This window comes from Ylistrum balloti, unplaced genomic scaffold (genome assembly GCF_031769215.1).
Source record: "Ylistrum balloti isolate Yb309-2 unplaced genomic scaffold, AGI_CSIRO_Ybal_v1 Utg369972, whole genome shotgun sequence".
NCBI classification, from domain to species: Eukaryota; Metazoa; Mollusca; class Bivalvia; order Pectinida; family Pectinidae; genus Ylistrum; species Ylistrum balloti.
The window spans coordinates 2,174,018-2,190,455 of record NW_026782064.1 but is presented as its reverse complement, the minus strand read 5'-3'; the positions used below and the strand labels follow the sequence as shown (position 1 = coordinate 2,190,455).

Genomic DNA, 16,438 nt, shown 5'->3' with positions numbered 1-16,438 from the left:
TTGCCAATCTGATAGCGACTCATTTTGTAGGTTCAAGAAGATATTTGGGAGTTTTGCTCGCCTGTAGCGGCGTAGGCGAGCAAAATGTCGTCGCTTCTTTGCTTAAAGCAGGATGGTGGTAGTGTACACATTCACGATAATGATGTGATCCGGGAATTAGCTGTGGATAGCCAGGATCACACTATGTCTGTTGTAAGTTGCCACTGTAACGCGAGTTATTTATGTCTGCCACAAAAAAAACAAAAAACATTCCAACCAATGAATTTTATTATATTATTATTTTTTGTAGTTTTGTAGTAAATTTCTTTGAACAACATGTCAGTCGTTTAAATGAATTCTTGAATTATATAGGCAAATCGTAAGGTGTACATATAAGTTAAGCATGATATTACAGAATATTCAACTACTGTACACTTTTTCGCATATTGTAAACGACATTGCTTGGGTAATGATTACGGGTACTTGTGAACTCAATTTCAATAGCACTTAAAATAACAAACGAAACATTAATCTTAGTTTTTATAAGGTTATTGTATGGTTTGTTATTTTCAAGTGCAATTGAAATTGAGTCCACATGTAACTGTAATAATGGTATCAATAATTACAAAATGCGATTTCGTTCGGTTGAAATTAATCTCTTAAATTGTTAGCCTTTTATTTAAAAATTTAGTGAAGTTAAACTGTGTACAGTACTGATTTAGTACATATAATAGCTGACACATGTTACCATGATTATATGCCATCTTTAATTAACTGTTTTGCATCCAGCTGATGGACAAGATAGAAACTAAAGGCCGAAAGTCCAGACAAGCAGTAGAGACCACAAATGGAGAGGCAGGAATGGATTCACAAAGTCTCATTGGACAGACCATGAGGGTACAGGACTGGCTAAATGAGAAAACAGTCAAAGGACTACAGGTAAGCTTTTTGTAAATTATAAAATTTGAAGAGAGATTTTAATCATTATCTTTGATTTGAAACATTTTTTAATCATGATTGCCCCTTATTGTGAAGCATTTTAAACATTATGTTAAGGTCTTTAAATTTTCTTTATCTGAAAACAAAAATGCACATTGTGATTTTAAGCTATAAATGTTTTGTTATCAAACTCATTTATCTGTATCTTGATTCACAGAACTTATTTCAATACACTGTATTTAATTCTATCTATGTAAATTAAGCCTTACTCCAATTGATAAGAAATATTGTTACCAGTCATAAGCATCATTGTACTGTGTGTTTAGTACATACATATTTTTATCATGATTCAGTAACTTTGATACCAGATCACTTTTTTAAACTCCCTTTTCTATAAATAATTTTCAATATAAAAAACTGAACATTTCTGTTTTAATATTGACCCTAATTTTATTATAGCAATTACTTTAACCAATGATAGGTACCATGTATTGAAACCATTGCAACTCCACCACCAAGTTAGTTCAATAAATACAGTAATTACAGTCAAGATTTACTATTAATTCTATGATGTTGAAAAATAAAGATTTTAGAAATAATGGCCATGAAGTAATAGCCACTTAGAATTTGATTTAATCAAAGATGTATTAAAAAAAGTTAAAATGATCAGCTCAAGAATAACTGTAATCTGTACAGCTGTGGTTTGAATAAAGTTAGTGTTATATCCTACTTTAGATTAGAATACATATTGACTATTCTACATATATGAAATTGAACATTTGTTCATCCCCTAATCATACAGGTAGAACAGTTGTCATAGACTATGATAGTACTGATAGTTCTTAGTTTCTCTCAAGTTAAAGTTTAGTTGTTATTTAATCATTCTATTTCCAACCTTTTTTTCTTGGTATGAAATTACATTGTGTAAGGAAGTACTGAAATGTTTACATACAAATAGTCAGATTTTAACAAGTAGTTCCTTTCTTCTTACCTGTCATTAAGTATCCATTTTCTTTGTAAAAAATAATCTTTGAATTTCAATGAAAGAAGTTATTCTATGTTTTCATATATAGACATCTTTGTATTTATCATTGCGGTAAACGGATATCAGCAGAGTTTAACATGTTTACCATTTAAGTTGAGACATGCTTAGAATGACTGGTCTACAGTCTACATTTAACACTGATTCTATGTTACTGGATTTCACTGACCTATGTTTTTGAAGCATTCCTAGATGTTGTATAAGGAAATACGACTGCACAGTACTATTTTATATTACAGTTCTCTATACCCAATGCATGGTTAGAAAAACAGGTACAATGTATATAAAAATTCTATCTTTTCTCTCTTCGGTTTACTATATCAGCTTGTAGCAATTCTCTGTGCTTACTGACTGTAGGGATTCCAAAGCTGAAACTCTTTTTACTAGCTGTTGTGTAAATATGTTGATTGTCTTTTTATTCTAAAAAATTCAAACAGCAGTGTTTTCCAAAAAATATCCTCTCCTAATGTGAACCTGATACAAAGTCAATTTTTCTATCTTTTGTCGTTTCACCAACAATTTGTGTATAATTATTTGTAAACTCCCTGATGTATCCATGATAATAACTCTAATGTTAAAGTCTGTATGTCATGTTTTGTTTATCAGAAATAATGTATCTGCTCATGATCATGTCACTGGTCGATTAATTTATATGCGAGATGTCTCTAAAGGTGTTTTACCAAAAAGTCCCCACATTCAGTGAACAGAGATGATGAAGATCCTTCCAGATATTGACTTAAATTAACCACCAATTATATATCAGTGATTTAACATTATATCAAGTATGATAGAGGTTTACTGTTGCACATCACTTTTCTAGTCAGGGAGTCTACTAGTCTACATTTTCATATCACAGAACAGGGTTAGTAGTAGGGGCATGTGGACTTCTAACTCACTGTCACATGACAGGGTCAGTAGTAGGGGCATGTGGACTTCTAACTCACCGTGTCACATGACAGGGTCAGTAGTAGGGGCATGTGGACTTCTAACTCACCGTGTCACATGACAGGGTCAGTAGTAGGGGCATGTGGACTTCTAACTCACCGTGTCACATGACAGGGTCAGTAGTAGGGGCATGTGGACTTCTAACTCACCGTGTCACATGACAGGGTCAGTAGTAGGGGCATGTGGACTTCTAACTCACCGTGTCACATGACAGGGTCAGTAGTAGGGGCATGTGGACTTCTAACTCACCGTGTCACCACTCATCAATTGGATCACTTCATACACAATGTACAGTGATGTACCTCATTTTAAGTATTTTCCCTGTTGTATCCAATGGCATTTTTTCTAATGATGCTTGTCTCATTTAAATGACTTGGCACAAGCTATTATTATCTACCGGTATTTATGTAAGCATCTGTAAAAGAATAAAGTCATTATTTGAATAAAGTACAAATTAGCATAGCTTCTCATTTCTTCAGAGAAATGGTGTGTAAAGTGAAAAAAATGAAGGTACATCACTTTGTGTAAATATATGTTATGTTCTTATAATGTTAATGACAGTACTTTAAACTTTCTTTGTAATAAATAACTGTACGAGGTTGAACATGTGTATGAATTCATTACCATATACATGATGTTCGTAACTAAGTCTCACCACAGTTACATGTAATTATTTGATGTATGTACATATATCGCTATTTAACATGATCTCCTTATGCACTGTATTGCACTTCTTCTCCACTAGGAATTGAAATCTAAAAACAGATCTGTCTCCTCAGCAAAGAGCAGTTTGTGTGGTGAAGGGGTAATCTGTCACTTACTAGCATGGCTCTTCTAAATGTGTTATTGTTGTTGTATCAGTTTTCAATAATTCTTCAGTTACTTTATTTGTCAAAATGTTGTTGAAATATGTCATTATGATGTTTATATTAACAAATGAAATTGATAATTTCTGTTTTTGCTTGTCAAGTTTTGCTGCATGCAAAATTTATTTTTTATTAACATATGATGCTGAGTTCCCCACCCCCCTCCCCCCACCCTAAGATTTGCTTGAATATTTAATTGAGTTGACCTGTAGCGAAAAAAATAAGGAAAAAAGGGAAAATCAATGTAAAGTAGTATGAAGTTGTCTTTAGATATCTCAGTAGCTAAGTGCAGTACAATTTGAAGTTTTATGACCATCTTTACAGATTTTGTGTATTCAGGGTTGAATGATGTTACTACTGTTTTATAGACTTTAAGTATTTATATACAGGGGTAATGAAATATTCCCTAAGTAAGCACATTCGGGAATAATTATGATATTGATTGCCTTGATCTTCATGGAATTTGAATTTTCAAAAAGGGATTCTTTCCTTTAATAAGGAAATTTTGGGATGACATAGGCACCCTTAGCTTGATTCATAGCCAGGATAAAGATAACTTTGTGTCAGAATCCCTTCCATGGAAAACATTGAAAATTACATTCATAACAAAATAGATATAGGTCAGCAGCAAATTTATTCACTTCATTAACTAGAAAATGTTTGGCCATGAAATTAAATTTGATTAGTGATTAAGGAAATCTCTCAGTTTACCAAAGTTATATGCTGTATCCAGTGTTGTTTTAGAATAGTTTGCATTTCCCAAGCTTTTTAACCAGGTATCATTAGTGATATCATTGTTTGGTGTTAAAATAATTAGCTGAAAAATACTTTTAATTCTGCTGAAAGTGTACTAGGTTATTCGGACTTTAGGAGATTGAACATGTTTTTGTTTCTACAATGAATTCGTCCCTGATCTATAGGAATCTCCAGATACGCTGTGCATGCATTTAAAAGCATTTTAGATTTGTTTACCAGCTTATTTTGTTCCCAAATTGTAGATAGATTTCTAGTGATTTTCAACTGATAGAATTTTTGTGTTATAAAAGAACACCTAATTGCTATTAATGAAGGGCTGGAGTTGGCTGGTTAACTTATTAATCATTAACATATTTTGAAATTTGCATAATCATTGTTTCAGATAGAAATATTTCTTTGCAGTATCCAAATCAATTCAAAAAATAACTTGAAGCCTAGAAATATATTTTATAAAAAAATTCAGAAGAATTCATTATTATTGTTGGTTTGATATTGTTTCAGTGTATGTTGTATTGTTATAGAAGAAATAAATTGTAAAATAATTTAATGGATTGGTTATGAAATAACAATGGTGGAAGAACTTATTTATATAATTGGTGTGGGAAAGTGACTGGTAACTAAAATATCAGATTACTGTGAAATGTTTAACTAATTCTGACATTTATACCTTTTTCAGGAGAAATCAGATATAGAGACTAGAGAAGCTCGTAAACTGTATGAGCCTCTCTTGCAGACAGAGGACACATTTGTCAAGGTAAAAGTCAAGGCCACAGTGTATATGTAAAGGTCATCTAACTTAAGTTATACAGACCTCTATGCTGGTCAATATTACATTGCTCTCCAAATCTCCAAATTCTGATTTTAACTCTGAAACCAAGGATATTCATTAGTATATAAATAGAAAGATGGCAGCCCCCCTACCCCTTCCCCCAATTCAATTAATAAGAGGGATATGTGAATAAAAATTGTTTATATTTTAGGGTAATTTCATGACTAAGTGGCTTTGTTTAATAAATCTCAGAGTACCTCTTGTGCATATACAAAGTAGATATAGGTTTCTAGTCAACAGACTTGCACTTGAGGTATAGTTGATATTAAAGAGTTTGTGTTGTTGACTGAAAATTAACATGATATGCTAATTTTAAGAGGTTACCAAATAACCTAATATTGGATGAATTTCAAAGCCAACAGAAGTTGTAGCTTAATTATTACCCTATTCATAGACGGTTACAAACTTTACCCTGAAAATAGGAATATCTATAACAAGGTCCAAGAATCATAAGTATGTTCTACTTATTTTCATATAGTTCACAGTGGAATAGGATGTTTGGTTATGTTATACCACCTGACATACCTAGTACACCCAGTAAGGGTAAACAATACAGACAATACACTAACACCATTTAAAAGTAGAACTGGTCCTGTATGATTGGAGTATTGCTGTTATCTTCGTTATTTTTCAATTTGAACAATAAATAACAGTTATTTATTTAGTCAATAGGCATAGAAATTATTATCGAAGTATTTGATATTTACAGGTATACATCTATACATGACATATCGGCATTATATATGTAAACATTCTGATGTTCAATTTCTTTTACCATTTCAAACCATATTCTCCAGGGATGTTTGACATCAATGAATATGTAATTATACAGACTGATGGGGATACATATCTTAGAGAGCTGTTGATTATGTTTAATTCCAGAACCTGGAAGAATACATCACTTATAAAGATGTCATGGAACAGAGAAAGAAGGAAATGTTACACAAGAAATGGAATGACAGAGTGTTTGAGCCTCTTAGAAAAAATATTATTGACGCTATGGACAGTGATGATTGGCCCGAACTTGATAGGCGGAAACGGGAACTCCACAAACAATATCTGGAATTTACCAATCAAAAGGTACTGTAGGAGGGGGATATATATGTCCACAAACATTACCTGTAGTTTACCAGTCACAAGGTACTGTAGGGGGGGGTATGTATGTCCACAAACAGTACCTGTAGTTTACCAGTCACAAGGTACTGTAGGAGGGGGATATGTATGTCCACAAACAGTACCTGTAGTTTACCAGTCACAAGGTACTGTAGGGGGGATATATATGTCCACAAACAGTACCTGTAGTTTACCAGTCACAAGGTACTGTAGGGGGGATATGTATGTCTACAAACAGTACCTGTAGTTTACCAGTCACATGGTACTGTAGGAGGGGGATCACAAACAGTACCTGTAGTTTACCAGTCACAAGGTACTGTAGGGGGGGATATGTATGTCCACAAACAGTACCTGTAGTTTACCAGTCACAAGGTACTGTAGGGGGGATATGTATGTCCACAAACAGTACCTGTATTTTACCAGTCACAAGGTACTGTAGGGGGGATATGTATGTCCACAAACAGTACCTGTAGTTTACCAGTCACAAGGTACTGTAGGGGGGATATGTATGTCTACAAACAGTACCTGTAGTTTACCAGTCACAAGGTACTGTAGGGGGGATATGTATGTCCACAAACAGTACCTGTAGTTTACCAGTCACAAGGTACTGTAGGGGGGATATGTATGTCCACAAACAGTACCTGTAGTTTACCAGTCACAAGGTACTGTAGGGGGGATATGTATGTCTACAAACAGTACCTGTAGTTTACCAGTCACAAGGTACTGTAGGGGGGATATGTATGTCTACAAACAGTACCTGTAGTTTACCAGTCACAAGGTACTGTAGGGGGGATATGTATGTCCACAAACAGTACCTGTAGTTTACCAGTCACAAGGTACTGTAGGGGGGATATGTATGTCCACAAACAGTACCTGTAGTTTACCAGTCACAAGGTACTGTAGGGGGGATATGTATGTCTACAAACAGTACCTGTAGTTTACCAGTCACAAGGTACTGTAGGGGGGATATGTATGTCCACAAACAGTACCTGTATTTTACCAGTCACAAGGTACTGTAGGGGGGATATGTATGTCCACAAACAGTACCTGTATTTTACCAGTCACAAGGTACTGTAGGGGGGATATGTATGTCCACAAACAGTACCTGTATTTTACCAGTCACAAGGTACTGTAGGGGGGATATGTATGTCTACAAACAGTACCTGTAGTTTACCAGTCACAAGGTACTGTAGGGGGGATATGTATGTCCACAAACAGTACCTGTAGTTTACCAGTCACAAGGTACTGTAGGGGGGATATGTATGTCTACAAACAGTACCTGTAGTTTACCAGTCACAAGGTACTGTAGGGGGGGATATGTATGTCCACAAACAGTACCTGTAGTTTACCAGTCACAAGGTACTGTAGGGGGGATATGTATGTCCACAAACAGTACCTGTAGTTTACCAGTCACAAGGTACTGTAGGGGGGATATGTATGTCCACAAACAGTACCTGTAGTTTACCAGTCACAAGGTACTGTAGGGGGGATATGTATGTCCACAAACAGTACCTGTAGTTTACCAGTCACAAGGTACTGTAGGGGGGATATGTATGTCCACAAACAGTACCTGTATTTTACCAGTCACAAGGTACTGTAGGGGGGATATGTATGTCCACAAACAGTACCTGTAGTTTACCAGTCACAAGGTACTGTAGGGGGGATATGTATGTCCACAAACAGTACCTGTAGTTTACCAGTCACAAGGTACTGTAGGGGGTGGGGGGATATATATGTCCACAAACAGTACCTGTAGTTTACAAGTCACAAGGTACTGTAGGGGGTGGGGGATATATATGTCCACAAACAGTACCTGTAGTTTACAAGTCACAAGGTACTGTAGTGGGGGATATGTATGTCTACAAACAGTACCTGTAGTTTACCAGTCACAAGGTACTGTAGGGGGGATATGTATGTCCACAAACAGTACCTGTAGTTTACCAGTTACAAGGTACTGTAGGGGGGATATGTATGTCCACAAACAGTACCTGTAGTTTACCAGTCACAAGGTACTGTAGGGGGGGGATATGTATGTCCACAAACAGTACCTGTAGTTTACCAGTTACAAGGTACTGTAGGGGGGATATGTATGTCCACAAACAGTACCTGTAGTTTACCAGTCACAAGGTACTGTAGGGGGGATATGTATGTCCACAAACAGTACCTGTAGTTTACCAGTCACAAGGTACTGTAGGGGGGATATGTATGTCCACAAACAGTACCTGTAGTTTACCAGTCACAAGGTACTGTAGGGGGGATATGTATGTCCACAAACAGTACCTGTAGTTTATCAGTCACAAGGGACTACAGGAGGGAGATATGTATGTCCACAAACAGTACTGGTAGTTTACCAGTCACAAGGTACTATAGGAGGGAGATATGTATGTCTACAAAAAGTACCTGTAGTTTACCATTCAGAAGATATGTCCACAGCTCTGTCTGTATAAATTTGGTACTACTAAGTCTCACCACAGGTACATGTAATTACTTGTACATGTATATCACTATTTAACAGGATCTCCTTATGCACTGTATTGCACTTCTTTTCCACTAGGAATTGAAATCTAAAAACAGATCTGGTCCCGCAGCAAAGAGCAGGTTGTGTGGTGAAGGGGTAATCTGTCACTTATTAGCATGGCTCTTCTTAATGTGTTATTGTTGTTGTATCAGTTTTCAATAATTCTTCAGTTACTCTATTCATCAAAATGTTTGTGGAAATATGTCATTTTGATGGCTATGTTAACAAACAAGTTTTTGTCAAGGTTTTGTTGTATGCCATTTTTATTTATTCATTTATTGAGTTACTGTTTTGTTATCTTTATCAGCATCTTGTATATTTAAGATCCATTGCTTTGAAGTATAAATCTAACAAAGGATACCCAGAGTTTACCAATGAAAAGGTAGACTTGACAAAACAGTACCTCTCTATATGTAAATATCCTACACAAAGAGACACATTTTGATTATACTAATTGATCTTTAATTACAATAATGATGTGACATATCTGGATTTCTTTGACACAGGGTCATGTGTTCCTAGATACTATGGATCCAGAGGAGTATTATGCCCAGGCACTAAATGGTCACCGTCCTGCACCTATCAAGGTAATCTTCACGAGTCAAACAAAATATGTATAAATGTACAGACTATTATAATCATCTTTATAAATGGCAAATTGATAATAAACTGGAATGGCACCTGAAATACACTTTAATGGTATCAAAATACACTATTATACTGCCCATCATAAATAATGTTTACATATATTGGTGCAGTTCACAGCATTTTCATTTGCTATTGGAAAAAGGGATGGACTAGTAAAATTGTCATATACCTTCATACACCATAATGGACCTTATTAATATGAAGCATTTAAAGCAATAATCCTATAATGCTATTTTATAACCTGTTGGTCTCAGCATGCATGTGCTAAATGGGACAAGCGGATAGCAGCAGCCAAGAAACATTTTGACCATCAGCATTACAAGGTAACAGGTCAACTGTGCTGCCTGTCCACCAGTGCTTCACCTGACCTCTAACCTGTCACCCCTTCACCCATGACCTGAGGTCTTTCAAAAACTTTTAAAAATTCACCAATTTTTGTGTGTGACCATTTGTTAAATTTCACACATCGCTCAAAAATCCTTCTAAAACCATAACTACTCACTGGTCTATCCAGCAGTGGTGATCTGAATATCAGCCAAATATTCCCACATTTTCTTTGTTTTGTTCTTGTTTTTTTTTTCAATATTTTTGAGAAATCACTTAAGATAATGTCTTTATACCTCTGGTCCCCACTAAACATTGTATGAGCTTGCTGTTAATGATAACTGATAGTTGCATGTGACACATGTGCATGTATCATCAAAGAAAGCGTAAAGTCACAAGTGTGCACATGTGTAGGTGTGTGAGAAGTTATTTAGACCAGCTAATTGATGCATGTTACAGAAGTAGGTGTGGAATAATGCATGAGTTTGTCATTAGTCTAGTGAGGGCAAAAATGGTAAGCTGTTTATATTTTGATTCTAGATAATTCTTTGATGTTTTATGTTTCCTCATTATGAAGTGAGTTTATGAAACTTGTGACTGGGATGTCACCCTTAAATGGCTCAGAATTAGACAGGTCACTCCGTCTCCACAGTAGAAGGTGTTTTCCTCCAAAACTTACATAAGCTGCCATGTCCTCCCTCCACTTCATAAATTGTCCTGTCTTCCCTCCAATACATACATTGTCCTGTTCTCCGTTCTACTACATAAATTGTCCTGTCCTCCGCTCTACTACGTAAATTGTTCTGTCATCCCTCCACTTCAGACATTGCTCTGTCCCCCTCCCCCTCCACTACATAAAATGCCCTGTCCTCCCTCCACTACATAAATGATCCTGTCCTCCCTCCACTATATAAATTGTCCTGTCATTCCTCCACTACATAAAATGCCCTGTCCTCCCTCCACTACATAAAATGCCCTGTCTTCCCTCCACTACATAAATGATCCTGTCCTCCCTCCACTATATAAATTGTCCTGTCATCCCTCCACTACATAAAATGCCCTGTCCTCCCTCCACTACATAAATGATCCTGTCCTCCCTCCACTATATAAATTGTCCTGTCATCCCTCCACTACATAAAATGCCCTGTCCTCCCTCCACTACATAAATGATCCTGTCCTCCGCTCTACTATATAAACTGTCCTGTCCTCCCTCCACTACATAAATTACCCAGTCCTACTCTGTATTACATAGTCATCCTGCCACCCCCTACAATGGTTGCAGTGTTGACAGTTGTAGGAATACTCCCAGCTACTTATCTATAGGTAAACGATCACCATCTGATTAGTTTTGTTTTTCAGGTTAGCACTAACAAACAATAGAGAGATAAATTAGATCTGAAGATCCTATAACTTTTAATTTAGATGTCAGAAGAAAACAATAGTTCATTTTTTCATGTGAACAATTCAACACACTATGGTAACTTTTTCATGTTTTGTCTATTTCTGTGACTTTGAATGTGAGAAAAGAGAAGTTAGCAAACTAAATTGATTTTCAGCACTAGAAAGATGTTTGTATATGTGAATATTTGTGATAATTAATACTACAGTTGTATACATATTGTGTATGCAGGCTATTGTGTTACAAGACATCGAGGATGTACCTCAGGTTTGTAATGTTTTTGTACCAGCCCTTGGCAGGCTGCAGGCAGTATATACTTAATGCTTATATAACCAAGCCAGCCATGTGGGGAAAAATGGACCTTAAACAGGGTACTCCCTGAATAACCCTCGGCCCACTAGCCAAGACGACCTTTAAACTATGGTATGCTCTCTGTTGGAGTAGACCTTCCCTCATCCTTTCCCAGGAGCCATTCTAGCTAACCAACTAGTCTAACAGTTCAAATTTGATCTCAGAGCGACAAAATTAATGTGAATTCTTTACTGGTTTCAAAAAATTGTATATTCCATAAATGCTGAATTTTCTGCAAACCATTTCATTTTTTTTTTTTTTTTTTTTTTGTGTTTGTTTTTTTTGTGGGGTTTTAATTCGTTTCGTGATTACTCCTAATAAATGAATTTAAATGTCTATAAATTAGTAATATGTTAAATATCAATCTTTTATATATGGTGATCAGGATACCAATAATTACTGAAATCAAATGCCTACAAAATGGTATCTTCTCGAAGCTCCACAAAATGTTTGCCCCATGAAAGTATATGATTGTTCAGTACTTGTTTACAACATTAAGGTTAACTATTCTGGCTCCATATATCAGTACACATTATAAACGGAAACTTCCTTAACATTTAGTCCAGGTGCTAATAAAACCCAAAATGTTTTCAGTTGTAGATGAAATGATGGATATATGAGTAGATTAGATTGAGAATCACTTGACAGTACAGTTGTTATATCTGAAATACAAATTAAGTGCAAACTCCTCCTTGAAATTTCAAATTACAAGTTCAAAATTATTGTTTACAAAATTGTGTTATCCTGTGATTTATTTACAGGAAAACATAACAATTGTACCAAGAGTGATTTCTAGTACTGAACTAACATCTTTATTGCAGGTCTAACAAAAGTTTTACTTTTTCTTGATAAACATGGTGAATGTGAAAGACATTTTATACAGTGCCCTCCCCCTACATTGACATCTGACTTATTATGATGTTATCAGAAGTCTAGCTAATACAATGAAACCATAAAAATACTCATTTGGTATAGCTGACATCAATGATGTCAATCTAATATACCTAATTTTACAGACACCTGACTTTGTAAGGACATCCTGTAATACATACCAGGACTGTATGACTGAGTTAGCAAGGTGAAACCTGTCATTACAGGCACCTGACTTTGTAAGGACACCCTGTAATACCAGGACTGTATGACTGAGTTAGCAAGGTGAAACCTGTCTTTACAGGCACCTGACTTTGTAAGGACACCCTGTAATACATACCAGGACTGTATGACTGAGTTAGCAAGGTGAAACCTGTCTTTACAAACACCTGACTTTGTAAGGACACCCTGTAATACATACCAGGATTGTACGACTGAGTTAGCAAGGTGAAACCTGTCTTTACAAACACCTGACTTTGTAAGGACACCTTGTAATATATACCAGGACTGTATGACTGAGTTAGCAAGGTGAAACCAGTCTTTACAGTCACCTGACTTTGTAAGGACACCCTGTAATACATACCAGGACTATGACTAAGTTAGCAAGGTGAAACCTGTCTTTACAAACACCTGACTTTGTAAGGACACCTTGTAATATATACCAGGACTGTATGACTGAGTTAGCAAGGTGAAACCAGTCTTTACAGTCACCTGACTTTGTAAGGACACCCTGTAATACATACCAGGACTATGACTGAGTTAGCAAGGTGAAACCTGTCTTTACAAACACCTGACTTTAAGAGCATCCTTTAACAGATACATGTACCTTGTTTACTACTGACTCCTGTAAGGACACCCTGTAATATACACCATGATTTTAAGATAGGAAAAATGAATATCAATTTATTATATTATTAGACATTTAAACAAAATTTGTACAACGAAACATTCAAAACATTGCAGGGTACAGAAATGAGAACAAGGTAAAGGTTCAAAATTGTCTGAACATTGTTTCAGATAACAGATAGAACTGACAGATAGAAGTATAAATTGTACACTTTTTCTTATTAACTTTACCATTGTATGAGCCTAAATGATAATTAAGCTGTTTATAATAGTGCTAGAAAGATAGACAATGTTATGATATGGCGTACCCTGTATCAGTGTTTAGAGTGTTTCTTCTGGTACAAACATTTGTTTTTCTGTAGATTTTTACAAAATTTTCCAAACCAAAAGGGATTTTAAAAATTTTGTGGTATTATACGTTCTATCTGACTCCTTCAAATTCAATCTGACAGTTAAATTAGGAAGATTGAAGACATGTATATCTGGTGTCAGATAGAACTGTGCTGTTTTACCTAACTGATTGGTGGAGCTGTAACTTGGTGGTGGTGATCTGTGTTCCATGTGTTAGTCACCAGATTTTACCAACAGTAGTTCATGGTTTATATTGATTGGCTTCAGGAGACTTGCCCATTAACATTGTTGGATTATTTCACAGTTATTTTCCTAAATCTGTGTATCACTTGGCTTTTATAATGTATGTACTCATCACCATTCACTCTGTATATCACACAGAATTCAGCCACTAGAATTTAGTACAGTAGCTCTCATAGTCCAAACATGATTTTATTTTTATTTACATGTAGAATATAGAAGTGTATGGTAGATTGAAGTTTTTTATACGTAGAGTTTAGAAATTATACATATAATTATTCTATTAAAGAAAAATGTTATTGTAGTATCTATATAACATACACTCTTGTCTAAATTTAATTATTAAGATATAATGTAAACATGTTGGGATTCATTGGAATACTTTGTAGTGTAGAGTTACTCTCTAGTTCTATTCTCACTCACTAAGGGAATATCTAATTTCAGGAAATAAGCATTCCTCGTGATAAAACAAGCCTTACTTGCTCAGATGTAGATTTTTATGATATATTTTATCACTACCCTTAACTCACTCCAGGTATCTACAGCTGCCCTGAGGGATCCGTTATTGTCACAAGGGAGACAGCGCAGTGCTGAAGACAGGACTGTCCTTCGATGTATTACTGGCTGTAGTTACACAGACAAGGATCTTGAACAAGTGAAGTTACCTCCCCTGCCCTTGGTGCCACTTGGTCGTCATGGCACGGACAGCCTTAAGTGGCTAGAAATGCCTTTACACAACATAGAAAGTACCCCTCGCATGGCCAGCAGGTACAAACAAGTATAAAAATTCTTATAGATTTGTCATAATTTCAGAGAATTCAAACAACTAAAAATCTTCAAAAACATCAGGATTTGGGAAATTTTCAATTTGAATCAAGGATTTCATTATCCACATAAACTTCTAGAAACAGTCATACTTTTTCCTATTGACAAGCAAATACACCTGCAGACTAATATGAATTTTCATTCTTTCTTCTCTTTTGTTCAGTTTAAATCTGTCACAACAACAATGACGAGTCCAATATTAGGCTTGTTTAAAACAGACATTCCTGCTCGCTTGATATCCCCAGCCTTGTAATGCACCAAATTTTACTTTTAACTTTCAAATGCACTTTTCATCATGTTTCTTAATAATATTATTTTAAAAAAAATTTTTTTGTTCTCATCTTATCCACTGAAAACAAGTTTACTGTCCTTTATTTTGGTAGCCAAGTCTTCAACGTCCTTTACCATTTAACCTGCACTGTCCTGTGGGCTGTACATGATATATGTACTTTGTAGAGGGTGATGTCGTATGATGAAACAGATAGATAAATATGTTGACTTTTGGTACACTTACACATCCTACCTTAATCTCTTCCTCTTGTATCAGTAGATGTTTGATAATATATATTTGTATATAATATGTAAAATTTCCTTTTGAAAATGAAAATTGCATTTGTAGGCGCAGAATGCGAGGCACCTTTAACACCAGTAACTTGGACTATAGCGTTTGGGAAAAGACACCCCAGGACAATCACCAACGCTATAAAGAAATGCAGATACAGAGGAAACGAATATTCCAGGAAACTCCACCTTTTGGAAAATCTAAAAAGAATGTGCGCATAATACCTCCAAATTCCTCTCCAGAGTTACGGCGTGAACACACAGAGCCATGCCTCCCATTACAGCCACATCCTCCTGTACAGCCACATCCCCCAGTACAGCCACACCCACCCGCTGAGCCATGCCCTATGGCACCTCCAGAAACAGTGGCCACCAAAGCTGTACAATTCACTGACAATGTACCAACAGCTGCCGTGTCTTCTTAATGATGTGTGATGCACTTAATGCACTATAAAACTGTTATATGATTCTGTTTAAAGCATTTTTTACACCAAAACATTATCATCAGATTTAAATTGTATAGTATTCTGTATCTGTTTTCTCCTAGCCAGCAGCACAACACATAGACCTGCTGTCTCTGTGCTTTAGTGCTGTTTCTTGTTTTGTTTATATATGTTAAATCCGTCCATTGTAGAGAGCTAAATGCTCTGAAATTTTCTCTAGGTTTGAGGTGACAATGCACTATGTAGAAATCTTTAACTTCTTGATATTAGGAAAAGGAAAAAAAGGAGAAGGGTTGGGTGGGGGGTGTTGGGGGGTTGGGCTTACAATATTCAGACAAGAATTAGCCAAATACAAGGGTTATAAATGCAAAATAATTGAAAAGCAACATGAAATTTTAATCCAATAATCAAAAATATCGATAATTAGGAAATCACAAATTGCTTTCAAATTATTTAGAGCATTAGATTAGATAGTAGTTAGAGGGCCTCCCTGAGAGGCTCTGTAGATCAGTATATGTGTTGAGTTAGTTAGCACGGTGCTATGTACTAGTCATTACTTAACTCAACGTTCCAACCACTGTCACAGCTTGCTT

General features: G+C 35.8%; 1 protein-coding gene across 2 annotated transcripts; it reads left to right on the top strand.

The window, feature by feature from the left end:
- The first annotated feature begins 60 nt into the window (after positions 1 to 60).
- LOC132547682 (protein FAM228B-like) lies at positions 61 to 16,132 on the top strand. Of its 2 annotated transcripts, XM_060211472.1 has the most exons (9): positions 61 to 192; positions 769 to 918; positions 3,651 to 3,710; positions 5,204 to 5,281; positions 6,239 to 6,436; positions 9,494 to 9,574; positions 9,890 to 9,958; positions 14,552 to 14,784; positions 15,461 to 16,132. In XM_060211472.1, the coding sequence occupies exons 1-9, from the start codon at positions 85 to 87 to the stop codon at positions 15,825 to 15,827; spliced, it is 1,344 nt and encodes a 447-aa protein (XP_060067455.1). In that variant the 5' UTR covers positions 61 to 84; the 3' UTR covers positions 15,828 to 16,132. The 2 variants fall into 2 exon arrangements, with proteins under 2 accessions (XP_060067455.1, XP_060067457.1); XM_060211474.1 differs by lacking the exon at positions 9,890 to 9,958.
- The last annotated feature ends 306 nt before the right edge of the window (positions 16,133 to 16,438 follow it).